The sequence below is a fragment of the Malus sylvestris genome, chromosome 12 (genome assembly GCF_916048215.2).
Source record: "Malus sylvestris chromosome 12, drMalSylv7.2, whole genome shotgun sequence".
In the NCBI taxonomy this organism is placed as follows: domain Eukaryota; kingdom Viridiplantae; phylum Streptophyta; class Magnoliopsida; order Rosales; family Rosaceae; genus Malus; species Malus sylvestris.
The window spans coordinates 30,759,657-30,785,790 of record NC_062271.1 but is presented as its reverse complement, the minus strand read 5'-3'; the positions used below and the strand labels follow the sequence as shown (position 1 = coordinate 30,785,790).

The 26,134-nt window shown below is 38.0% G+C and overlaps 6 protein-coding genes and 1 pseudogene across 7 annotated transcripts; 5 read left to right on the top strand and 2 right to left on the bottom strand.

The window, feature by feature from the left end:
- Positions 1-1,182: 1,182 nt before the first annotated feature.
- LOC126592368 (uncharacterized) lies at positions 1,183-2,782 on the top strand (annotated as a pseudogene).
- A 1,375-nt stretch (positions 2,783-4,157) lies between these two features.
- On the top strand, positions 4,158-5,343 carry LOC126593763 (PRA1 family protein E-like). The gene has a single exon (XM_050259879.1). The coding sequence runs from the start codon at positions 4,342-4,344 to the stop codon at positions 4,996-4,998; it is 657 nt and encodes a 218-aa protein (XP_050115836.1). The 5' UTR covers positions 4,158-4,341; the 3' UTR covers positions 4,999-5,343.
- A 580-nt stretch (positions 5,344-5,923) lies between these two features.
- LOC126593764 (probable prefoldin subunit 4) lies at positions 5,924-7,821 on the bottom strand. Its single transcript, XM_050259880.1, has 3 exons — positions 7,705-7,821; positions 7,466-7,576; positions 5,924-6,317 (listed from the first exon to the last, which is right to left on the bottom strand). The coding sequence occupies exons 1-3, from the start codon at positions 7,711-7,713 to the stop codon at positions 6,057-6,059; spliced, it is 381 nt and encodes a 126-aa protein (XP_050115837.1). The 5' UTR covers positions 7,714-7,821; the 3' UTR covers positions 5,924-6,056.
- Positions 7,822-8,542: 721 nt separating this feature from the next.
- On the top strand, positions 8,543-10,271 carry LOC126593760 (aspartic proteinase CDR1-like). The gene has a single exon (XM_050259878.1). It carries the CDS (start codon positions 8,825-8,827, stop codon positions 10,256-10,258), a length of 1,434 nt encoding a protein of 477 aa, XP_050115835.1. The 5' UTR covers positions 8,543-8,824; the 3' UTR covers positions 10,259-10,271.
- A 975-nt stretch (positions 10,272-11,246) lies between these two features.
- Positions 11,247-12,566, top strand: LOC126594441 (aspartic proteinase CDR1-like). Its single transcript, XM_050260750.1, has one exon. It carries the CDS (start codon positions 11,529-11,531, stop codon positions 12,318-12,320), a length of 792 nt encoding a protein of 263 aa, XP_050116707.1. The 5' UTR covers positions 11,247-11,528; the 3' UTR covers positions 12,321-12,566.
- A 3,304-nt stretch (positions 12,567-15,870) lies between these two features.
- Positions 15,871-17,470, top strand: LOC126592367 (aspartic proteinase CDR1-like). The gene has a single exon (XM_050258056.1). It carries the CDS (start codon positions 15,977-15,979, stop codon positions 17,468-17,470), a length of 1,494 nt encoding a protein of 497 aa, XP_050114013.1. The 5' UTR covers positions 15,871-15,976.
- Positions 17,471-17,682: 212 nt separating this feature from the next.
- LOC126593902 (E3 ubiquitin protein ligase DRIP2-like) lies at positions 17,683-22,802 on the bottom strand. Of its 2 annotated transcripts, XM_050260064.1 has the most exons (7): positions 22,274-22,801; positions 21,824-21,923; positions 20,920-21,277; positions 19,349-19,842; positions 19,192-19,242; positions 18,412-18,484; positions 17,683-18,047 (listed from the first exon to the last, which is right to left on the bottom strand). In XM_050260064.1, the coding sequence occupies exons 1-7, from the start codon at positions 22,482-22,484 to the stop codon at positions 17,874-17,876; spliced, it is 1,461 nt and encodes a 486-aa protein (XP_050116021.1). In that variant the 5' UTR covers positions 22,485-22,801; the 3' UTR covers positions 17,683-17,873. The 2 variants fall into 2 exon arrangements, with proteins under 2 accessions (XP_050116021.1, XP_050116022.1); XM_050260065.1 differs by lacking the exon at positions 19,192-19,242 and having other exon boundaries at positions 22,274-22,802.
- Positions 22,803-26,134: the final 3,332 nt, after the last annotated feature.

Genomic DNA, 26,134 nt, shown 5'->3' with positions numbered 1-26,134 from the left:
TGTGTTGAGAGACCGAGCTATGTTCCCGGTAAAGTATCAAGTCATATTAAAATATTAAAGTATTTGTGTTTTCTAAAAATGTCATATGAATTAGTTGGAAAACACTACCAAATTTTTTTTTTATGACACTTAGTATTATTTATTTGTAAATGAAATGTCTTAGGTTCGATTATCGCTATAGGTAAATTTGAACCATATTATTACTAGCTCATTGTAAGATTTAGTCCACCTAAATAATATCGTTTGTTCAAGAAAAAAAAGAGAAATTTTATTAAAACCCATTCAACCTCCTTTTACACCCAATTATAAAAATATTTTATTTAAATTCCTAATTCACCCTTGTATAAAATTGAAAAATAAAAAACAAAATCAAAATGTCTTTTTACACCCGTTGTCACTTCCACCTCAAACCCCACCAGAGATCTGCTGGTGATTTTTCAAGGCAACTTTTGCCATCCATGGCAGTCCATTTACCTTCCACAAGCTTTGACATCTAACGCCTTCCATACAACACAAAGGTACCCTTGGTCGTGATTCTCTACGTTGCCGACTCTGTAACACTCGAAAATTGTGTAGGCCCCGATTTGCTTTCGTCATTTGTCGATTGAAGGAAGTGAGCAATAAAGAGGAGGAGGAGGAGGAGGGGGAGAATATAAGATGGAAATAGAGAGAACGGAAAAAAAAGCCTGAAAAGAGAAGATGCTGACACAAAAGATTCACTCGCCTCAATGAAGAAGATGCCGGAAAGCAGCGGGTGTTGGTGGGGCTGATATGGGTTCATCTCCTTTCAATATATTTTTCTTATCTCACATTAATTTAGGGGTAAAATGAAGGATTTAATGGCAAAGATATTTAAGTTGGGTATAGAAAATAGTTTTTAGGGTTCAAATAAAATTTCCCAAAAAAAATCTGATATAATTGGGTACTTTGAGGTGAAAATAATTAACTCATTAAAAAGTAAATTTTGCGTCCGCAAAAACTGACCCTTTTTCTTTGCGTTTCCAATTATTTGTGGCAGGCATAAACCATAAACCCCAGAAACACTCGGATCCTCCTCCTCCGCTGTCTCTGCGTTTCTATGTGTCTCAACCCAACCGAGAGTTGAACTCTCACTGAGAACTCTCTCCGCTCACACCCTCAAAAACCTAAGGAGACGAACTACTATTCCTCTTTACCCTTCCCATGGCATCTGACGCTTCTGCTGCCCTTGCAGGTTCTTTCTCCAACTCTTATCACTCACCAGTCACCCTTTTTCCTTGAATACCATCTGGTATCTGAGGCAAAAAGTTCACTAATTTATGATTGCCCATGATTTTCAATTCATATATATGTGTATATACTGTTGTATAATTCCATTTTCTTTCGAATTAGTCTCATTTGTAAATTTCAAGTTTGCCCCTTTACTCTTACGTAAAAAATAGAAAAGTAATTCTTTGATAAAGTTCAACAATTTCTCAATGCTGCCGTTACTGGGAATCTTGATCTCTTAAAGAGCGAGTAAAAATGCTCTGTCTTTCTTGTGACGAATTGGGTTATTTTTGCTTGTTTCAGTTTGCTGTGGTTGTAATTGAATTGTTCAACAATTTCTCAATGATTTTTTAATTTTTTAATTGGGGTTTTGTTTCGGGTAGATTTGGCCGGGCAGCTTGATGAAGGGAAGGATTTGGCGAAAACTGTGGCTGATATTAAGGATGCCAACAAGCGAGGGGCCCTTCATTTCCGGCTAGAGAGGGCAAGACTGAGGTGTGCAAGTACTTGCTGGAGGAACTGAAACTTGATGTTGATACAAAGGACGAAGACGGTCTGTGCTTCTTGTTATAAATCGTGTGTTTTTGTTCAACGAGACTAGAATGCGACTTTAGAATCTCTGTCAGTAATATAGAGAACTTAAGTCTAGCTAGAGTTTTACATTTATTGATACATCATAGATTCACTAGTCTTATCTTTAAATATTGTTACTGCTTTACAGGTGAGACTGCTCTTGTTCATGCTGCCCGGCAATGCCATACCGATACTGCAAAATACCTTCTTGATTCTGGTGCCAATCCTGGTATAGCTAGTGAATTGGGAGCCGCAGCTCTTCATCATGCTGCTGGATTAGGTGAGTTTTGAAAACTCAATTTTGGTTTTGTAAACTTTTACTGTGCACGCACATTGGATGAGGATGTTAAGCTCTCAGTAGCATTTCAAATTGCACCCGCATTTATGGCTCAATCAAATTGTATGAATTATATAATGGTTTGTGCTTGTACAACAGGAGACATTGAGTTGCTGAGGTATTTGATTTCCAAAGGTGCTGATGTTAATTCACAAAGTGACGCTGGAAGTCCTTTGATATGGGCTGCTGGTCATGGACAACAAGATGCCGCGAAAATTTTGTTCGAACACTATGCTAATGTAAGCTTTTATGAAGATGCTTGTTTTGCTTATTTGCTTGGCGGTTCTGCAGGGAGGGTTCCTGTGAGCATCGTCCTTTCCTGGTTGGGGATGTTGTCCTTCCCATTTCTCTTTCCTAGATAGGCACGGATTGTGCAGTTTCCTACCTTTGTCTTGCAGACTAGGTATCTTGGCTTTAAAGGCTTTCCTGAGCTTGCAAGCCTTCGGTGAAGATAGCAGCAACTCGCCTATGTTTGCTGTTGCCACTTTCAGGCTTTTAGGGCCTCTCTTTGTTCTAGTTTTGTCATATAAACAATAGGACACTCGTTTTATGCAGCATTTCTTGTCTACAACTCTCTTTTGTGTAGGATTTGTTCACCTTCAGTTTTAATATTTGGTTCACTAATTCTGATAAAGCGTTCCTTGATAATTATATTAGAACAAAGGGTTTTCTTTATCTCGCTGAAATATGTGGTGAGATTTGATTATATTATTTCATTGTGTGGTTATTTTTGTTTTGCACCCAAATGCTGAAAATGATGACAGTATTACTCCTTTGTTGTCATCTGTTGCGGTTGGTATTTCCTATATGACTTCTGTGACACGGTGGGAATGTGAGGCCCTCTGCCTTCTATGGTCATCATACTCATCCTCCTCCATTACGAAAGCCTCATCTCCATCTCCACCTTCCTCGAGATTGACCAATTCTTCCTGTTGTGCCAACAATCTTTTCTGTTGCTCCTCAAACTGTTTATACACTCTCATTGAAGAAGACATTGTAAGAACTCAAGATTTGAAAACGATGAAGAATGATTCTGAGCTAAAAAGAAGGATTGAGTTTAGTGTGAGGATGAATGTAGGGATGCAGGGTTTATATGGACAAAAAAAATAAAGGATGGGGTTCTAGACAATGTCACGTGGCACTACGTGATTGATTGAAAATTTTATCGAAATCTTGGTTAAATTATTGTAAACATGAAGTGACACGTGGCGCTCGGGATTGGTTGAAAATATTATCGGAAATCTATTCACAAAATAGTACATTCAGATAATGACACGTGATGTGACTAGATTGGTTGAAAATCTTATCGTAATATTGGCTAAATTATAGTAAACAGATAGTGACACGTGACGTGTTATGATTGATTGAAAATCTTAGTGGAAATCTATCCACAAAATAGTACGTTCGGATAATAACACGTGGCGTGACAAGATTGATTGAAAATTTTATCGTAATCTTGGCTAAATTATTGTAAACAGATAGTGATACATGACACGATTGATTGAAAATCTATTAACAAAATAGTAAATTTGGATAATGACACGTGATGTGACGAAATTGGTTAAAAATCCTATTCAAAATTAAAACTATTTTATTTATTTATTCTTTTATAAAAAAAATTAAAATATTTAAAATAGATTGGGTACCAGCGCATTTTGTAAGGGTAGAGGTCGTTTATGCCAGCGCATTTTTTTAGGGGTGGAGATATATTTGGCATTGTTCATTGGGATCTATCAATGTTTACTGAATGAATTAAGTGTTTTTTATTAATAAAATCTTCTAAGAAATAAGATAAAAAATGAATTTACGCCAACACTCTCTTTTAAGTTGCGGCCTAAACTAATGCATAACTTGGGTTTCCATCAATGCAATTCGGGTTTGAAACTCTTTGCTTTCCTCTGGAACGCTTTCCATTCTCTTAATAATAATAAATTTAAAAAAAAATCTTGAAAATAAAACAAATAAAAACCTGAAACCTTGACTGTATACAGAAGGGTACCACTGTTAAGCAAAATTCCAGTTGTATTTCAACAAAAACTACAATATTCTCACTTAAAAAACAGAAAGGCTGCAAACAATTAAAATAAACTAAATTTCCGAGCTTTCTCTAACATTTTCGAACTTTCTATCGGTCGAGGTCAAAATCTCCCTCCGCCGCCCAAATTTCCCCGATTTCCACCAACATGCCGCTAAAACCACAGTCGAGTTACGGCACCACCACCATCACCGCCGCCCAAATCGACCCCCAAACGACCAAAGACCTCACCTTTACCTCCCGCCCCAAACCCCAGACCTCCTTCCAACCCCTGTACCCCACTATCACCTCCCAATCCGTGTACCCGACGCGCCGCCCATGGCCCGAGCTCTTTTCTCTCACCTCCTTCTCCGTCCCATCCAACTACGCCGACGCCATGGCGCGAATCAAGCTCAACACCGCCTACTTCCGCGTCAACTACACCATGGCGGCGCTCTTCATCGTCTTCCTCAGCCTCCTCTGGCACCCGATCTCCATGATCGTCTTCCTCATCGTCCTCGTCGCCTGGCTCGCCCTCTACTTCTTCCGCACCACCCCCGTCGCTCTGTACAACCAGAGCCTCGACGACAGGGTCGTTGCCATCGCGCTGGGATTGGTCACTGTCGTGGCGCTGGTATTCACTCACGTGGGTTTGAATGTGCTGGTGGCGCTGATCGTCGCCGTCGTGATTATGGGGCTCCACGCGGCGTTTCGAGTCACGGAAGATTTGTTTCTCGACGAGGAGACCGCCGCGGAAAACGGGTTGGCCTCGGTTGTTGCCAGCCAGCAGTCCCTACGCCTGCCGACTTCTTACACCCGGATTTGATTTGAACCCGGTTAAATCGGGTTTCCGAGATAAATTTGGATTTACCGTAGGGGTTTGGATATTTTTTTTCCGAGAAAATGGATTTTTGGGAAATTTTCGGTTTTTGGAGGGCTTTTATGCAAATCGCAGAGGGAAAATGTAGCGATTGCAGTGGGAAAGGTGTTTGGATTTTTTGTTTTTTCTTTGATATCAAATGGTTGGTAGAGTTTCATTACTACTTATGTAACAGTTTATGGTGTATTTTCTAGTGTATGTTCGGAGTATTTTATACTTCGAGAATACTCCGGATTACCGTAGAATTTTCATTTGAATTGTTGTTTGATCAAAGATAAAATGTTGTGCCGATGTTGTACGGTTCCAGAACTTGAAGGGGTATATTTAGCCTCTCTTACATCGGATGAGAAACCTTAGTAAGGACTGGTTTGATACTGAGATACTTTTATAAAAAGTTGGTAACAAAATAAGCTGAAAACATGAAGCAGCAAAATGAGCTTATTCTTATAGCACAGCAGAAATATTTTTTTGTCAAAACACAGCAATACCAAACCAGCAGTTTTTTTTAAGCAAAACACAGCAATACCAAACTATCCTGATTATAACAGCTTTTGCAGTTAAATTATGATTCTGGCATTTGAACTACCACAACTTTGATTCAAAGTTTTCAAGACAAGTGAAACATTATTTGTGTTCTTGAGTCCTTGATTTAAGCATGTTAGAACTTCGACCATTTGAGCTACAAGTTCATTGCCCAAAAATTGAAAGTTGGTCAAACCTTGGCCACCATATGGAGGGTAATTCAAGAAGCGGGCGAATTACATCAGCCAACAGACCTAATTGACGTCCGCCGAATTTCAAGATTTTACTGCAAAATCTTAATCGATTTTCTGAAATAAAGAAGATGATGAAGACAGAGAGACCATCCAGATGGTAGGAACAAGTTTCTTCATGTATTAAACATATAAGCGAACAATTCCTTCTCATAACAACATTCAACATCGCAATTCGTATCAACAACAAATCATTCAGGATACAGAACTACGGAAACAAGAGTCAAGCTTTTAATCCTCCTCTAGATTGATGGAGTCCTTGAACTTTCCATACAGAATTTTCTTCAACTCGGCCATCTGTGCAAGAATAGATTCCTTCTCTTCTTCAAGTTTCTCTAAACTTTTGCTCGTCGCCTCTTGCATCTCTTCGATCCTGCTCTCCACTTCTTCTTTTGGCACGTGGGCGAAGACTTCACCAATCTGGAACCGGACCACCTCCTCGTCAGTCAGAATCAACTCGTTGCAAGCATCCTCCAGATTATCCTTTGATTCCTGGACGGAAACATTGGATCAAGAAGAAGGCACATCTTACAAAATACCAGGATAACAAATAAATAAATGCGCTGGTCAATAGAAATGACGTTCAAGTCCAACTGTTAACAGTAAAACCTATGGCTGAGTGTTGAGAGCCAACCTGATACAAATTCTTAAAAAAAAATTTACACGTTAAAAGTTTAAGAGGAGAAAGGCAATATCCAAAAACAATCAATGTCGCAAAGTGATGACCGACTACTCAATGGACTAGAGATCTACAATAAGACTCCCAAGGAAAATAGAAAAAGTACACCAAGTTCACAAGACTCGGGGCAATGGAACAGTCAGGTATATGCCTTTATCCTCCCATGGAAAATCAATCGTGCCAAAGTAAACTTTGACATAAAGAAACACGCAAAATTATCATAACACAAAATCCCGGCATGGAGGCTTACTGAAGAAAGTTGATGAATAGTAAGTTGGCACATATCAGGAACCCTATTCCACGCTGACCAACAAGTTTTTTCATGTTAAACCACCCACTAAAACCATAGAATCATATGCAATTCCACTATCAACCTTCTTCGAGGCGACTTTCTGAACTTACTGCCGGTTGTACAACATAAAATTGGTTGCTTTCAAGGTAGTTTAAGAAATCATTTGATAAACCAATCCTGCAAAACCTAGAAGACTAACGAACAAATCAATCCGTCTTTAGCTTAGCAGCAGTGAGGCAATCGGTACCATCTCTTTTCTTTTCGTTTTAATCAATAAACAGCCAGTTAGCTTCTCTCTTCACTGTTTAGCACTTTCAGATTGCAATCGCCCTCTCTTCCCGCACCCTTAATTCAAAACACGGTACAAGTTCTATATACCGTCGACATGAATCCATTTAAACAAGTGCCATTCTGATTTTATTAGATTCAAGACACAAACAGAATATGCATTCTACAAATTTTGGCAATCACATCAAGTATAGGAACAAAAGACTTGATCTTTAAACAAAAATAAGAAGAAAAAAACTAAGCAACCCCAAACCCATGAAATTTGAGCCAAAATCACAACTTGGTTGGACGAATTTTCGAACCCCATCTCAAGAAATGCAACAAATCAAATCAAAATCCCATTAAATATAAAACAAAATAAAAAAGCCAAAAATTAATTACCTTGGCAAATTTGATCTCGTCCTCGAGCTCGTGAAACCGGTTATTCAATCTGCCAAATTTGTTGATGTTCTGCTGGTCCTCCCATGTCACCTCCGTCTCAGATCCTCCACCCTTTTGCCCCAATACAAAAAACTCATAAGTAAAATAATATAAATTACGAAACTTTTTGCACGGAAAATTGAAGTAATTAAGTACAGAGAAATTAATTTTTCGAATTAAATATTAGGGTTCGAATTCACCTGCTGCATATTTGATTCAAAGCGTTGAACGAACACGAAGAAGAAGCTCAGTGAACGGTGAAGAGTAAAGTCAGTCAAGAACTCAAACGGGTACTGTGGGCATTTCCGTACTTATACCTGATTAGTCAACGAATTGGGCTGTTAACAACACAACTACAGTTGTGGGCCTTCCAAGTAAAAAGAGGAAATATAATTTGGGACTTTTAGTGATGAATTGACAATTTACATATATCGTTCTACAACATTTATCACGTGATTTTCCGTAACGAATTGTTTTCCTCTAAATATGGCATCAATGTTTATTTACAAACACTCATTATGTGTCTTAATGTATCTTAATCCAAATATAACTTCAATATTTCTTCTTAGAACACTCATTAAGCGACTTACGTGATAAAAAAGTTTTTTCTCCAAATTTCTTCTCAAATCTTCCTGCAACGCCTATCACATGACCTCATGTATTGAAAGAGTTGTTCCCCAAATATAGCCCAAATGCCCATCTCTTTAATACTCTTTTTGTAGTTTGACTAGTGAAGTTTTTATATAACACTTATCACGTGACCTGATAGTTCTAACTTTAGAGTAACCTTTTTCTTAGGCCTCATTTGAGCAAACTATGTTAGAGCTTTAAGAAGCCCATTCCAATGCCAATGCATGACCTAATCAGGAAAGAGATCCTCCTTAAATCTCTCCCTCCAAAGCTCAGAGATCAAGTGATCCGGACCTTTAAAATTTGATCCAATGGCTAAAAACAGAGAGGTTAGTAAAAACTTTTAAATGTTATAATAATTTTTAACCGTTGAATCAAATTTTAAAGGTTCGAATCACTTGATTAACTCCTAGGCTTTGAAGGGAGAGATCCAGAGAGGATCTCTTTTCACTTAATCTGGTGGGAAATAAAACAAGACCCTAGAAATCAGGGTTTGACCTGAAGAACTGCATCCAATTAGAAAACAAGTGGTAACAAAAATGCCACCAGTAAAATAATCACATAAAACTCTGTATAACATCATCTAATTTAAGCCATTCTTGCAAATTTACCACCTTCTGTTTCTGGAAAGAGTTCTCCACTTCATGACCTAATTTTGCCTCAAAATTGCATGCATGCTAGCAAAAACTCATGGCAGCTGCACATCAGACTACCCATCTAGTGACTGTTAATCTTTTCTTTTATCTTGTAGTTTCTTCTTCATCAGCAAACAATGTAAATGGTGGCGGATTCAGCGTCGAACTCATTCGCCGAAACTCACCAAATTCACCATTCTACAATCATAATACATCTCGTCCAAAGAGCTTAAGCAATCGTTTTCGACATCTTTTGGAGCCGTCCAATCCAAACATACCGCAATCAGAAGTGAGACGCGACTTTGATGGCGAGCATCTCATGAAGTTTTCAATCGGAACTCCACCTGTGGATATTTATGGGGTTGCAGACACAGGCAGCACATTAATATGGACGCAATGTGAGCCGTGTATTGATTGCTACAAGCAGAAAAATCCCAAGTTCGACCCGAGAAAATCGTCAACGTATAGGAACGTTTCATGTGGTGCACAAGAATGTAATTTACTCATAGATTCTGGCCCTAACTCTTGCTCATCATCTTCTGATCATCGTCAAGAGCTCTGCAATTACAATTACAGTTACGTAGACGGTGCAACTACCATTGGATTACTTGCGAAAGAAACAATCACGTTGAAGGCCGCATCCGGGAAACCGATTCCCTTACAAAATATTGTGTTTGGTTGTGGACATAATAATACAGGAGAAACGTTTCAGGAGAACCAAATGGGAGTAGTAGGGCTTGGAATCGGAAACATGTCGTTTATTTCCCAAATTTCCCCTGCAGTTGGAGGCAAAAAGTTCTCCTACTGTTTGGTTCCATCCCATGCAAATCCCACGTCCACAAGCAAGATGAGTTTCGGGAATGGGAGTGAGGTTTTGGGTGAAGGGGTGGTCTCAACGCGGTTGATCTCCGAGCTTGACAATAACGCTTATCGCGTCACGCTCGAAGGCATGAGCGTTGGAGACAAGTTTGTGCCTTTCAATTCATCCGGTAATGGGGCTTCGCCAGGGAATACTATTCTCGATTCCGGAACACCAAACACGTACTTGCCTCAACAATTTTATGATCCTTTGGTGGCGGAGTTGAAGAAGCAGATTGCGATGAGCCCCAGTGAAATAATGGACCCAACTTTTGGGACACTTGTTTGTTACAACAACAAGAACATTTTCAAAGGGAAAAAAATTACCGTGCATTTTGAAGGTGGTGCTAAGTTGCAGTTGACACCAAATCAGATCTTTTTCTACCACCAAGAGTTTCAGAATTTCTGTTTTGCAATGCAGAATTCAAGTTATGTCACTCGTGATGATTTTATTGTTTATGGGAATTATGTTCAGTCTAATTTCTGGATTGGTTTCGACCTAGAAAGAATGGTGGTTTCGTTTAAGCCAACTGATTGTACAAATAGTAGTAGCAGTGTTATTGCTACTCCCTTTTCCTTATCCTCCACTTATGTTTTGAATTTTCTCTTATTTGTAATTTTGACCTTCTAGAAAATTAGAAAAAATGGTGTATTGTGAATATTTTCTCTATTTACCTTTTTCAACTAACTTTGTGTATTTCTCCACTCTTTTAACATTTCAAGTGCATGCATGTTAGACAAGTCATATTTAAGTAAGTGCATTGCAATTTAGGCTTTTAATCTTTGAGATTTTCGTAATTCTTCACTTTAGTTTCAGCGATTTAAAATCGATATATAGAATTGATCATTGAGATTGTCCATCATCAATCATTTTAGTCATTTTATCACAAATCTATGTTAAATTGAAGAAACCACCAGTTTAAGTAAAATGATTGATTTGACAAAAATATCCTTAATTTAAAGGAGACTTCTCACGGAATAATCAAAATGATTGACGGTGTACAATCTTAGGCCCACTTGTATCGATTTTAAATTTCAAGGATTAAAGTAAGAAACTATGCAAATATCAAAGATCATTTTAGCTAAAAAGCCTACAACTTATGGATCGATGAAATTCTTAAAAATAGACACAAATTAACACGCACGTGTTTGAAATCCATCGCAGATGTATCAGAAATTCATACAAATGAAATCATAAACGTGTTCAAAGTTTTAAGTTTTTGTAAATTTTGTTTAATATTTTAGTGCACAGATTAAAGTTTTAAGTTCAAATAGAATTTTTCCATATGGCATAAGACCTGGAGAAGTCAAAAGTTTGAAAACCCAAAAAATGAGGTTCAAGCTTTGACCAGGGTCGACAGTAACAACAGAACCTAATAAAACAAGTGGCATGGAGCTTTTCACACAAAAACGTGGCCTCTGTGTCCTCTTCCAAATTTTCTAAAATTGAAAATATCACCTCTTTCTAAGATTAGAATAAGAACTCCATGTGTTACTAATGCATTTTTAGCCATTAACACAACCCCTAGGCACCTTCTATTTTAGCACTAATTCCACACCTTCTCTGTTCTCTTACATCTTCTTTCCTGAAATTGCATGTAATATATGGCATCTGCAGATGTAGTGACAATGATTTTGATCATTTATCTAATCCTACGTCATAGTTCAGCTACAGAAGTGATGAATTCTGATGTTAATTATGACGGATTTAGTATCAAATTTATTCGCTAAAACTCTCTAAATTCACCACTTTACAATCAAAATCATAAAATGTCTCAACGTCTTATGGACGAAAGTACCCCACAATCAGAACTAAGGTATGACAAGGAGGGCGGTGAGGGTGCACAACTTATGAAGCTCTCTCTTGGAACTCCACCCTATGAGATTTATGCAGAAGTACGATGTTGTGGACGCAACGTGAGCCGTGTCCGAATTGCGACAAGCAGAAAAATCCCAAGTTTGATCCGAAAAAGTCCTCACCATATGCAACCCTTCCATGTACTGCACAAGAATGTAGTCATACTAATGACACTGGCTACACCTCTTGCTCAAAGGATGATCAAAAGGTCTGCAACTACAATTACACTTACATGGATGATTCAATAACGCAGGGGGTGATGTCAAAAGAGACAATCACATTCGGATCCAGCTCCGGGAAGCCAGTTTCGTTCAAAGATGTTGTGATAGGTTGTGGACACAACAATACTGGGAAAACCTTCGGCGAAAACGAAATGGGGATAGTAGGGGTTGGAGCTGGGAATTTATCGATTATTTCTCAACTTGCTCCTTACGTTGGAGGCAAGAAATTCTCACATTGTCTCGTGCCCTTTGATCCGGATCATCCCAATGATGCAAGCATCATGAGTTTCGGAAAGGGAAGTGAGGTTTCGGGTGAAGGTGTAGTATCGACTCCATTAATCACCAAACATGGCAAAAACCAATATTTTTTCACGGTTGAAGGAATCAGCGTCGGAGAACAGTTTGTGCCATTTAACTCATCAGGTTCGGTTTCAAAGGGGAACATGTATCTCGACTCGGGTACACAAGTGACAATGCTGCCACAAGATTTTTACGGCAGATTGGTAGAACAAGTAAAGAAGACGATGAATTCGTCAGTAAAACCAGTCGAAGTAAATGACGAGTCTGGAACTTTGCTGTGCTACAACACCACGGAGAATCTCAAAGCACCATGATTCATGGTTCATTCGAAGGCGGTGCTAAATTGCAGCTGTCACTGGCACAAACTTTCTATCAAAACAAACAACATAAACTACACTGCTTTGGAACGCTTAACTCGAGTCATACCATAGGTGAAGGAATTGGTCTCTTTGGAAGCTATGCTCAGTCAAATTTTTTGATCGGTTTTGATCTTGAAAAGATGTTGGTTTCCTTCAAGGCAGCTGATTGCAGAAAAACTAGCAGTACTAATAGTTCTAGCTAGTCCTAATAGTGCTTTTGCTATTCATATTTCTTATTTCTTCAACCAAGTTTTCAGTTTTATTTTGATTGTAATTTTGAGAATTAATTAGTTGAAGGAGCATATAAGCATTTCTTTTCCAAATTTTTATGATTATTGCTAAAACGTACTTGAACTAGCATCCTAAGTCAGCCTTCCAGCCTCCTGGGTGTTGGAGACCAAAAAAGGCATCCCATGACGAAGAAACATTTCACCTTTACAGATATAATGTTTCAAGAAAAATATTAAGTCGCAACTTAATGTACCAACCAAAAATATAAGACGTACAACAGCAAAACCAAAATATAACTAGTTTTTTGTTCTTTTTAATAACGAGACCGGGCTGAGTTGAACTTCGAAGCTCTCCCAATATTTGGAAGGAAAATAAAAAACTACAAAAGCTTGATTGAATAAAGGCTTGCAGATGTACTCCATAAATTCTTTTTTTTACTCGCCCTTATGGATCTCCAATCGAGAAACTACAAGCTCCGCGGCTAGTCTCTGCTCTTTGGAATATAGTAGGGTGGTCGGCTTTTTCGTTCTTGAAGAGGTAGAACATCCTATATCTTGTGACATATGAAACGTGGTATTTACTTTTATAAAGTTTGTATAACTTCTAAAAAAAAATTAATTCTTATGAATAAAGTGAAGGAAAAATTTTGTCATAACTAAGAACAAGTAAGAACATTTGAATACATATGCAAACTATTAACACTTTAAAGTAGGCATGCATTAAAAAACAATTCATAAAACTCATGACTTTCAAAGCCTAGTATATGGTGAACCAATAAACTCTTTAACAACATTAAAGAGAAGTAAAGATTTAGAGTTTCTTTACCCTTGAAGCTCATCCTTGTTTACACAAGGGATTCACCCAAGTGGAGGGCCTTCAAGTCACCTCCAAGCTCCTTGGATATTGCTTGTGATTTCCTTCTCCTTTTGTGCTCCTTTGGTCCTTGAGGATGTAAGGAAAGGATCTCCAAAAACACCAAAGATTTGGTGTCTCTAAGTCTCCACACCAAGGGTTAAGTGTGAAGATGAAATGGACGACTTAGAGAAGAAAAGATTGCTAGATTAATCTCTCTAAGTGGCCGGCCTCTTTAGAGAAAATGAGATAAAGTGTTTCACCTCATTTCACCAAGAAAAACCCTAATGAGAAATAAAGCTATAAAGTTAATTTTATACTTCATTTCAAGTGAGTGGCAAACTTGTAATTAATCCAAGTTTGCTACCCTCACCCTTATGGCCGGCCTTACCTTTGTTATTGGGCTAATTGCCCATTTTGTTTTAGTTGTCATACAACTTAAACATAATGGGCCTTGTGGACCAAAACGCTTTTGAGCCCCGAAGCCCAAAACCAACTTAAAAGCCCAATACGAACCTTTCGTAAAATTAATTAACTAATTAATTAATCTTGACCATTTTTCAATTAAACCATTTAATTGCATATCCATTTCATTTAATTTCTTCACTATCGCCCTTACTCGGTGTACGATCCATTAGGTTCCAATTAGCGAGGTAGTGGGCGATTGTTACTCTTAACGATCGATTGTGAATTGAAACCACATTTCAATTCTCCCTTAATGATTAGTGTTTGCTAATCATTTAGGGCTTCCACAAACCATGAGTGACACCTAGCAGTATGTCATGGTTACCCAAGCTAAGTAGAAGTGGTTGGAGAACCTATCCAGTTACAACTACAATGCAATACGGTCATTCTCTAATACAATACTCTTAATCACATTGTTTAAGCGATAGTTTGTTTCATGTCTACTATCCAATGTGATACTTATCTATATGATTCCCTTGAATATGATTTGGAACATTCTTCCTAAGTCATATTCATATGCTTTGGCCAAAGACTTTAGAATCATATCTTAGAGTATTCTCCTTCCACCATGGAAGGTTAGAGATCCCTTGTTGTGCATTCATATGCCTACATGACTAGATAGCTTGACCCCAACAATGTCGTGGACACTCCGATGGAATGCCGTTGACATGATCAAAGATCAAGGACCTAACCATTAGACATCTATGATGCCTCAGGTCAAATGACTACTTTGCATATTGCAACTTTCGAGTTCTTACATGACATGTATGTTCGAACTCTCTTTTGATCGTTGTTCAGTGTACTCGATTACTCTTTCGAGCACCTATGTGTTTGTCTTAGTGTCCAACACCAAATGACTTGAGACTAGTCATACTCACGCTTGAGTCAACATAACACATACTAACCTTAGCGGATTGTCAATGCCCAATTGGCAATCCTATGGCTAGGAACGTTTTAGGAATGAACATAAGAGAATGGTCTCGATAATCTAACTCACTTAGATCACTTGTCTCTTAGATCAAATACATCCCTAGGATTCTCTTATTGCTTAAACACATGATACAATAAATAGTGATTAACAATAAGCTTTGCCCTTCATTAAACATATAAAAGTTTAATACATTAAGTATTCCAAAAAGCTATTACATCTAATGAGTGGCTTTGTGGGCATACTTCCAACATAAAGTACCATTCAAAGAATGCATTTTTTACATAAGTAAAGGAGCACGCTACCAAGTCTGTAATTGGTAAGATATAACTTTGTGTAGTATGGCCAAAATAGTTCATGCGTAGTTTTGAACTTTCAATGTTCCTATATCCTCTTTTTCATGCAAAAAATTTACTATTTCCTTTCCTCTTTTCATGCAAGACATCGATAGTGTGTAAGCGGGGAGTCAACTTAGGACCTTGATCGGATGCATGGATAAATTAATGTTCTTAATCACTTAAGTTATATCCTGTTGTATTTTGTATTCTTAGCCATATTCTCTTACATATGCACTCTTGCACTATTTTCTATCCTCATTCAATTCCTTTTGAAGGGAAAATTTTCAGTGTGTTTGGAACACGGTCTGTTACATCAAATGTTATATTACAAGTGGTTGAAATTTTTTGTTAACTATCTGACCACTTTATAATGACACTTAGTGTACACGGCCGTGTTCTGGACACACTGAAAAATATCTCAAGTGCAATTTCTATGCCACATAGGACTAAGATTAGATCTTATTGGTTTTATCAAGTGGTGGTGATGGCAGAAGACCCAGTAATATTCCAAGCCAGGAGCCAAGTATTTACTCATGTAAAATGTAATTAATATGGATATTATTATTACTGTGATATTAAGAAAAAAAAAATTGATTACCAAAAAAAGAACTTGAAACCAAAGAAATGAGGTTCTTGCGCATGCATGGTTTGACCAGAAAAGCGTGGCCTGAAAACCTCTCCCATGCAAATTTTCTAAGAACAAGCATTGGCAGCTACTTTCTTATTAAAAAATTTAAACCCATCTTAATTTGCAGTACTTTTCTTCTTCAATCTAAATCCCTTTCCTAATCTCTCTTATGGCAGCTGCAGGCACTACTACTTTATACAATCATATGATTTTGATCACTTTTCTAATTTATCTATGCCATAATTCAGCTACATCTAGAGTAGCAGCATGCAGTGGTATTAGTACTAATGGCGGGTTTAGCGTACCACTTACTCGCCGAAACTCCCCAAATTCGTCATTATACAATCGTAACAAAGTTTTTCGGCGTCTCATGGGGCCATCCGGTGACCAAAACACCCCACAATCAGAAGTAACACGGGACACCATAGACGGTGAGGGTGCACACGTTATGAAACTCTCAATTGGAACTCCGCCATTTGATATTTACACCGTGGCTGATACTGGCAGCTCGCTCATATGGACGCAATGCGAGCCGTGCCCAGGATGCTACAAGCAGAAAAAACCCATGTTCGACCCGCGGAAATCCTCCACGTATCATATCATCCCATGTTATGCGCCAGAATATAATGCTACAATTGATGATTTCTCGTGCTCAAGAAGTGGTGATCAAAATGTTTGCAGTTACAATTACGTTTACATGGACCAGTCGAAGACACAAGGAGTAGTCGCAAAAGACACGATTACGTTGGAGTCCGGATCAGGGAAGCCGGTTTCGTTCAAAGAGGTTGTGTTTGGTTGTGGACATAACAACACCGGGGAGAATTTTTCTGAAAATCTTATGGGAATGGTAGGGCTTGGCCTTGGGAACACATCACTTGTTTCTCAAATCGCTCCCTACGTCGGAGGCAGAAAGTTCTCCCATTGTCTCGTGCCATTCGATCCTGATCACCCGAATGCTGCAGGCACGTTGAGCTTTGGGAACGGAAGTGAGGTTACTGGTGAAGGAGCGGTTTCGACGCCTTTGATCATTAAAGATCAAAACGACAGGTACGCGTACCAATATCATGTGACAGTTGAAGGAATCAGTGTTGGAACCACATTTGTGCCTTTTGACTCATCGGGGTCGGTTTCGAAAGGGAACATGTTTCTTGACTCTGGAACACAAGTGACAGTGCTACCACAGGATTTCTATGGCCAATTGATGGAACAAGTAAAGAAGGCAGTTGATCTGAAACCGGTTCTAGTGGGTGACCCGAAAAACGGAACTCGGTTTTGCTACAATACAAGCACGTTGGATCATCTCAAAGGAGCGACATTGACAGTGCATTTTGAAGGCGGTGGTAAAGTGAAATTAACACCGGAACAAGCCTTCTTCCATACCGAAGATGATGGATATAAGCTGTTGTGTTCTATGTTGATGAATGCCACCGAAGTTGCAAGTGAAGACGTTAATGTTGCTATTTATGGAAGCAACGCTCAGTCGAATTTCTGGGTCGGTTTCGACCTTGAAAGAATGATGGTCTCCTTCAAGCCAACCGATTGCAGGAGTGGTGGCGATGGAAAGAGTACTGGCGATGGAAAGAGTAGTTCTACTGTCATTCACTTTTCCTATTTTTACACTTGCCTTTTTAATTTTCTTTTAATTTTCATTTTCTCATTGTAGAAAATCGTTCAAAAGAAGGAAAATAATTTCCACACGCTCTTTTCATGATCTACACCACCATTGATTCTCTTTTTGACTTATTTAATCCAAAAATTAGAAATAAACAGGAAGTGTGCACCTGGAAAAACAAGATGAGCGGAAATTACTTCCTGAAAGAATATGAATATGAAAAAAAAAACAAAGAATTTAATATATAGAACGAACATATGATCTAGCAGATAAACTTAGTTAAAATACCAGTAAAATCTGACAACAGGTACTATACATATTGAACTGGTAAACGAGGAAGACAACATGAGATGAAAATTTTAATTGTTCTTTCAGAGATTTCGAACCCTAGGATCAACAACAAAAGAGAAACTTTCATTGTTTTACCAAGAAAACGAAAGTTTTATTGGTTCTTTCAGGGATTTTGAACCCTACGACAATAATTGAGGACCATCACAAAATCTTTAGCCGAGGAGCCAACTGTTGCCGGTACCTTTTTCGTTGTTGGTGCTGTTCGGCACCACATCTCAACTAGGGTTTCTAGATGGCATGTTGGAAGCACCGGCTGACCCCGACACAGTATCTCTACCTACAAGGAAAAAGGTTAAAACTTGAAGGCTTGAAGCGTAAGTGGAAATGAAATCACGCCCTATTGCTTCTTTTATTGAAAATTAAGAGAAATATTCGTTTCAAAATGCATGCAATAAACATCAAAGTGTTCCGATGCATCGCGTAGAAAAATGCTATGGCACTTAACTCATAGCATCCATGTCAGGGAAAATGCTGGCTTTGTGTTTAACAGGAAACAGAAGAGAGCTCAGGTTGCGGTGTCAAACTATGGTTTGATATATCGAAAGCGAAAATGAATTTCTAGGTATTCATGAGCAGCCATAGTAATGTCAAAAGTTCGAAATCTTCTCAGCTTTGTAGGAAGACAATAAAAATATACTCACCTCATTTTCACTGCTAAGTTCAAGTTTCATTGCAAGGTACTTCTGGATTATTGATACGGGCATTTTACCATCCCTGCAAATTAAAGAAAAAGAAGAGTCAATACAAGTAAGTCCCAATTTTTTTTATTATTACGAAACCAGAAGTAATAACAAGTACGAACCACGCTGTAATAACAAGCTAGATAACTGCAGGAATCCAGAATAACAAGTATGAACCACTCAAAAATAGAAATATTGCAAGATTTAATACTTGTGTCAACCAAAACCATATTTTATCATGGATCGATGAAGATTTATTGAAATAAGTTCTCAAATACTTCTTAAATCTAAATCTTGAACCAGTTAGTTATTGTCCTCACCAACAGGAAAGTATCATGAAGTATTTTCAATCTCGCTTCACAATCGTGATTCTTTTAAATTCACAAATTGGAATGGATTTGGAAAGACTTGGGGAAAATATGTGGTTCAAATATATATTTGGGAAGGGCAGTTGACTGACTCAACACTGTTCTGTTTACATTGGTGTATACCATTCTTACCCGATGATGATATATTTAAATCATGTGACAAGTTTACACACGGTAAAAGATTAAGAAATTGTAACCTAGAACCCTAAAAAAATCATAGACAGACACACACAAAGCTGAACACACATTTTGGTACTCGTTGCTCTATCCTATAAATGTTTCAGATGATTAAATCACTAAGATATGACAACGGATCAGTGTAAAACAACGTTACCATAACATCAAGGGAAGTAAAAGGAATACAGAAACTAACTTTATTTTCAAGCAACATGCTGATATCTGTGGCAATGAAATTTCTCCTTTCCTGAAGAAATTTACCATCAAAATCAGGGATCGGCATGAAAGAATCAAAATTGAGCTCCCAAAATATAAAAAACCATATGAATTTTATAATCAATTGAACATCTCACCAGTCTTCAGATGCTACCAAGGAGAACCAAACAGGAACATTTCTATACTTAGCCCCACATATATCCAGCATAGGTTGAGTTGAGGCACTTGCTTCCCCAGATGCTGCTACCCTCTTCTGATTAGCTGCGCGCACCCTTTTACGTTTCACCGGTCCTGATGCCCCTGCTCCGTTACTATTATTTTTTCCTCTTGCATTCTGGTTGGCCTCCTTTTTTTTGGTTTTGGGCGTATATGCATTCCTGATGCAGTCCAGAGCATTTGGTGATTCTCCTTCAGCCTTATTTTGAGACATATAAAGTTCATTATCAATGGAATTGATTGGATCTGACGTGGCATGCAACCCTTGTGAATTTGACTTTGAGGACTTGGTTCGATTAGCAGCCTCTACAAGACAGTTTAAGGGCGTCCACAGGTCAGCTTTCCCTTCTGTTATTTCAACGTCACTGTTCATAACTTTGTTAGGATTTTGCTCATATGAATGCTCAAGCAAATCCTGCATAAATGAATAAACATGCAAAAATATATATCGTTAACAGGTTTCAAATGTAATCAGGTCCCCCAAAACCATTTATACTACCAGACAACAAATTGCTTCAGACACTACTTCACATTGTATGTATGTTGCCTCATTGGTCGGAACAATTGTAGTTCATTACTCATGTTGTGACTGTAGGCCATGGATCACCATCTCACATCATCTACCTTAACTGTGCAGGTGTCTCATCATTCTATGGTGTTTTTTACTTTTTCTTATTTCTATTAAACAACAGTGTCAAATCCACTCCAACATTGCTATCATGTAAAGATGTTGTGAATATATCAATAAAGAAAAATTCAAGGTGCAATAAGTTAGGGGGAACATGAAGCAAAACCCTAAAACAGTGTCGGAAAGCCAATTAGAAACAGAGAATGGAAATGGGAGAGTGGGAAAAGAGGACCCCTGCTCAAACCAACAGCGAAAGTCAAATCTAGAGGATGAGAAATCACTTGAAACAACTCCTAAAAGAAGTGAACGTTTGGGCCCCAAAAGATCATGACCAAAAACTGCACCAACACACAGAGGACAAGAATCCCACCAACAAACCCTAGTATGATCAACACCAAAGTTTGATAAGCAATCAGCTACCTGACTACCTTCCAATTAATATGAGAAACCCAAATCCGCATGGAAGACAGAATGATGCAACAGTTAGATAAACCAACTGATAAATGCAAAGGCACCTGGCAAGATCTTCGGTGTTTTTTTTACTTGAAAAAGGTTGAGCGTGATCATTTTCATTCAAGCTTGAGAGAGAATGTTGAAGAATAAAGTAACTAAAACCAGCTAGAAAATCTTATTTCCTAGCATAAAAGAATATTGGTTTTCCTTTCTTTTTACAGGGTTTCCTAGTTCGTGTACGAGTGTGACCTGATTTCCGAAGTGAATTACTTGTGTTAGAGTTATGATGGATGTATAGTATTTTCTAACTATTGTCTCAACATTAAGCATTGGACTTGTTTGGTTTTGCAATAAAACTAAACATAAATGCTATTGCTTCGTGCAAATAACCAAAATCCTGCCCCCCTTTACCTGGCTCTTATTTCGTGCGAATTCAACAAGATTACCAGTTGAGTTAGAGCTCATTGGATGGTCTTCTGTAGAATCATCCTTCTTCGCAGGTTCTTCAGCAGAAAAACTGCATCCTCGTAAAGCAGCACCCTTTCTTGACAAAGCTCTTGACCTCTTTCCAGTCATACCTGACTGCACTGGAACTTTGGGGGCACTGACTACCAATGAAGATAATGATCTCTCCTTCCTTTTCACTGGCAACGAAGATGGCGTAACATCAGGATCATTAGCTTCGGGCTTGTTAGCTTCAGGTGTATCAACTTTCTTTCCTTTAACGGGAAATATCTTGGCTATAATATCGTGCAAATTATGGTCTGGCCTGCAGATCACCAAACGACATCCTAAGCATGTGTGAAACATTTTAACGTAAAGCTCCAGCGCACATTTACGATGTTGTGATTGGAAATTTAGTACAACAAAAAAAACTATTGACTTGTATAAAATCACATGACAGCGTGCAAGTAGGCACCCTAATCACAGATATTGGTATCTCGATAAAGCATTAATCATGAGTTAAAAAAAAAAATCAGCCTTCTGGAAAGTTTCAAATTATTCTGATGATTGATAAAACATCAACTTTCTAAGCAAAACCACAGTTACGTCGTTAATTTTTTTAGAACCATTTACCAAATCTACTTTCTTTCCCTATTGCTAAACGATAATAAACAAGCGTCGATTTAATATCTCCCCTATGGTAGGTTGGGAAGCAGGGCAATGCGACTAACACTACATATGTATAGGAGTCCACTAACTTCACTTCTATAAGTTACCAGCAACACCATGCATTTACCTAAAACCGGCTAACCAATATGTGAAATTGTAATTCAGGGGAAGATGAAGCGTCATCGGTTCAGAATATAAATACCTGAGTTTTTCGACAGGTAAAATTCCGAGATCAATTTCACAGACGGGACAGCAGTCCCCCTCCTCATCTGATAACTTTTCGTAAATGCACACCCTGCAAACTGGTTTCGAATTCAACATTTTACAAAAGTAAGCATTGAATTACCGAAATAATCGAGAAAATTCAACGAAAACAAAACCTTCTTATTCAGTTCTATGGAAAGGCATGGCGATAGAAGCAAATTAAACAAAAATTCAAGGAATGACACGAAAATTTCACGACGTGCTCAGGTGTTGATCAACACAAACAAGAAAATCACACATTTTAGTGTCCAAATTGCAGAAAAATCGAAAATTTGCAACCAAAACACAAATTATGCAGAAATGGAAAAACAAGAACAGACCCAGATCATAAAATTAGCAGAAAATTATGAAACAATTAAGGGAAGAGGAGATTAAAAAGGAAACTCACACGTGTGGAGGCAGAGTGAAATAGTTGTAGCCTCCTTCAACAGCTTATTACAAAGAGGGCACGTCATGCATGCCTCCAGTTTCTCCCTCTTAACTTTCACCACCTGACCACCACCATCACCAGCCGCCATCTCTTCCTCCACCTCCTCAGTCCTTATAATCTCCGAACCTCTGTGTCTACGCTCCCCTCCCCCACCCCCCCCAAACCACATTCAACGCCCGACCCGACAGAGACGCAGTGGTTTTCGTATGATTATGTGAGGAAACTAAGGAAAGGGTGGGGCTTTGTCTTGGGTTTCATCGGACGTGTCGGATGGTTGGAGGTGTCGGATCTGAGGTGAGTGAAGAAAGTGGCGGGCTTTTGGGGCGAAATTGAGAGAAGGGTTGTGATTGCTTGCGGGAAAAACACGTTCGGTTTGTTGGGGATTTTTGGACAAAGTCGAGCTTCGATGAAAAAACATGAGTGAGAGAGAGAGAGAGAGTGTGTGTGTGTCTGTGATCTGTGAGAGGACAGAGAGAGTTTTGCCTGTGATTTTGGTTTTACCAACTCTCTTGTATACACGTTACACGTAGCAGTGAGTAGGCCCTGCACCCAATAGGTCTAGGTTCAAACATTTTCTTCTAGGATAAGGTGGTTTTTTTTGTTTTTTTGGGAAAATGACGGATTTGTTGCCATTTTAGGTGGCATGCTTATCCAACATATAATGGTGACTCTGTTCTTTGTTACAGTAATACCATGTGATTTGTTAATCTTTTGAATCGTTTTACGTTGGAGTCGTTTTAATAAGTTTTTAACGTTCTGAATCATTTTAAATTAGCGACGATATAATAATTGTTTAATGTTGTTAAACATTTTTTATTGCATGCTTATTCAAAGAAGAAGTTTATTTCCGCAAACAAAAGTGACTCTATTCATTATAACATGCTAATTTTGTGTGAATCGTTTTAACGATAAGGTATTAAGGTGGCATTGGCATTGCCATTTCCGTTGGTGCTGCACTGATCAACACTCCTCACTGTTGCTTGAGCTCCAGTCCCGGCGCTTGTCACCTACACACACACACACACACACACACACACACACATATATATATATATATATATATATATATATATATATACATACAGATGCATACATACATTACCTAAGATTGTATAATACCGCCCACAAGTCGTAGTTGTTTTGCTGTGGATTATTAGGAAATTAAACTTGTCGCTCTCACATTCGTCCCACTTTGTCCCCATGCACTGCCCGCCATGGCCAAAACACAGATCATCGTCTGAACTTCCCGGCCATTTTGTGAATAGATTATCAAGGAATTGCTATATATAGCCTTGAATACGTTGGAAATGTAAGATGACTTTGAAGATAAGGTCAGGGAAGGCTTTTCAACCCTGTTGAATGTTGGTGATGCAGTGAGATTTATAAGAAAGAGAAATCGAACGATATTCCAAAGTTAGAATCCACAAGGAAATTGAGTAAATTCAAGTTTATTGAATAATAGTCGAAAAAGATGACAATTCTAACACCCAAGAGGTGTTTTTATACATCCAAAACATAAAACCAAACCCATAACAAAAAGTTAAGGAGAAAACAAAATAAACAATTAACAAACTGCCAAAGTTATCCCTATGTCAAAAGCAAATCTACCTACGCACCGTTCTTTTGAAAATGACATATTATAACCCTAATTCCGACGCCAAAACCCTAATTTGCAATCCTTGGATCATGTTGCCTGCTTTGCACTTCTTGAGCTACTCTTCAATCCAGTCATCCATCTGTTCATCAATCGGACTAATTACTTTTAGCAAAAAAGTGCTTAATCTAGAAGCCATAAAAGCTAAGATAAGGCACACATAATTAATCAAAACCCAACCCCTGTTTACTAGCAACTTATTTTGAGAGGTCATTGGATGCGCAGGAGCTCACTGGATAATCTTCTGTAGAATCATCTATTTCCAGAGGTTCTTCAGCAGAAAAACGGCATCCTCCTAATGATGAAGGTGTAACATCAGGATTATTAGCTTCGTGCTCCCTAACTTCCGGTGCATCGATTTCTTCCTTTTAACGGGAAATATATCTTGGCTGTAATATTTTGCAAAATATGGTCTGGACTGCAGATCATTTAGATGACATCTTAATTAAAGCTCCCGCACAGATTTACAACTTTATGATCGAAAAACTAGTACAACGAAAAAAACTACGTACTTGCGTAAAGTCATATGACAATGTGCAAGAAGAAACCTTAGTTACAGAAATTTTAAATTTCTTAACAATTTTCAATGCAAAACCACAATTAGGTCATGATTTTTTCCAGAACCATTTTCCAAATCTGTTTCTTTTCCTGTTGCTAATCGATAATAAACAAGCATCGATTTATTATCTTTCCTATGGTACTTTTTTTATTGGAACTTTAATGAAAAACTCTCAGTACTGTTCACTTTATAATGAAAAACCATATTTTTACACTAAAAAGTCAATCATGGTACTATTCACTTAACCATTTATTTTGTCCTGATCGTTAAAACTCAAAGTTTTCAAACTTTTTTTTATTAGTTTTTTTTTTTTTTTTTTTGCCAAGAATAGAATTATCTTCCCTATGGTACTTAACTTTGGGAAGGAAGGTAATGTGACTATCACTATATACGTATTCGAGTCCACTAATTGCATTTCTATAGGATATTTACTTTCAAAAGGGGTAAAGGTTTATGTCTTCCCTAACTAGATGTAACTACTTTTTTCATATCAATAAATTTCTCTTGTACCTTCATTGTGACAATTATATTTTGCGAGTCATTTTAAGTTCACGTCTTGTAATAATTGTATAATGTTGCGAATCATTTTAAGTTGACGGTGCCGTGATAATTGTTTAACATTGTGAATCGTTTTAAGTTTGCGGCGTTAAGATAAATGTTTAACATTTGAATCATTTTATGTTGGCAGCGCTGCGATAATTCTTTAACAATTTGAATCATTATTGGCAACTGTAATAATTATTTAACATTGTGAATCGTTGTAATGTTGCCAATAGTTTTAGGTTGGTTGTGTTGCGATAATTGTTTACGCGCAACATCAGTTAAACATGCAACATAAAGTTTTTTTTTTCTAAAAAGAACAAAGAAATTACAAAAAAAATTTCTCTCCTCGGGCAGCCAACACCAACAAAGTCTCAACTCAAGCAGCCCTGGCTTCAGGTGGGAGAGAATTCAACCAAATACCGGACTCAGAAGAGAAGCTTGACCCACAGCAGCAAGGGCATGGGCAACAAATTAAATTGGCCTCACGGAACACATGATGGAAATCAATAGCAACGAAACGACAACCAAGACTCTGGATGTTCCAAATAATAGTACGAAGCCTCCAGGGGACAGGATTTTAGAATCAACTTTCATGTACCTCAGCCTGCAGTAATAAGGGCTGCATGCAGCCCGTCTAGCAAAGCTTGACCCTACGCAATCAACACATTAATTAGCCGTACCAACGTTTTGAGCTCCAGCAAGTAGAGGGTGTTGGGGCTTAAAAAAAAACTTCACTACTTTGGAATGTTTATCTCACAAAAAAGAATGTAATGCAGTGAAATTGATAGGCAAGAAAAAGAAAGAACACTCAAAGTATTACACAAACTTTTTATTCTCACACAAACTTAGTACAAGAGGAAACACTCAAACACTCTTGGAAGCTTTGTTACTTATTCTCACTTCTCACTTGGCATTCTCACTTCTCACTACTTGCTATCTTGGTTGTTACATCACATAGCTTAGCACCTCACCTATTTATAGGCAAGGTTTGCCAACTTTGGCATTGCTAGAACTTTCTAGCTAATGCTTAACAACCACACATTTTTACAAGATTTTAGATATT

Excerpts from the sequence above, each read along its gene's own strand:
- LOC126593763 (XM_050259879.1), top strand. The coding sequence starts at position 4,342 with ATGCCGCTAAAACCACAGTCGAGTTACGGCACCACCACCATCACCGCC.
- LOC126593764 (XM_050259880.1), bottom strand. Across the intron at positions 6,318-7,465 it reads ACGAGATCAAATTTGCCAAG|GAATCAAAGGATAATCTGGA; the intron begins GTAATTAATTTT and ends GTTTCCGTCCAG.
- LOC126593760 (XM_050259878.1), top strand. The coding sequence starts at position 8,825 with ATGGCAGCTGCACATCAGACTACCCATCTAGTGACTGTTAATCTTTTC.
- LOC126594441 (XM_050260750.1), top strand. The coding sequence starts at position 11,529 with ATGTTGTGGACGCAACGTGAGCCGTGTCCGAATTGCGACAAGCAGAAA.
- LOC126592367 (XM_050258056.1), top strand. The coding sequence starts at position 15,977 with ATGGCAGCTGCAGGCACTACTACTTTATACAATCATATGATTTTGATC.
- LOC126593902 (XM_050260064.1), bottom strand. The coding sequence starts at position 22,484 with ATGTGGTTTGGGGGGGGTGGGGGAGGGGAGCGTAGACACAGAGGTTCG. Across the intron at positions 18,485-19,191 it reads GCATGTTGCTTGAAAATAAA|GGATGGTAAAATGCCCGTAT; the intron begins GTTAGTTTCTGT and ends TTTAATTTGCAG. Across the intron at positions 18,048-18,411 it reads AACTTAGCAGTGAAAATGAG|GTAGAGATACTGTGTCGGGG; the intron begins GTGAGTATATTT and ends TTTTCCTTGTAG.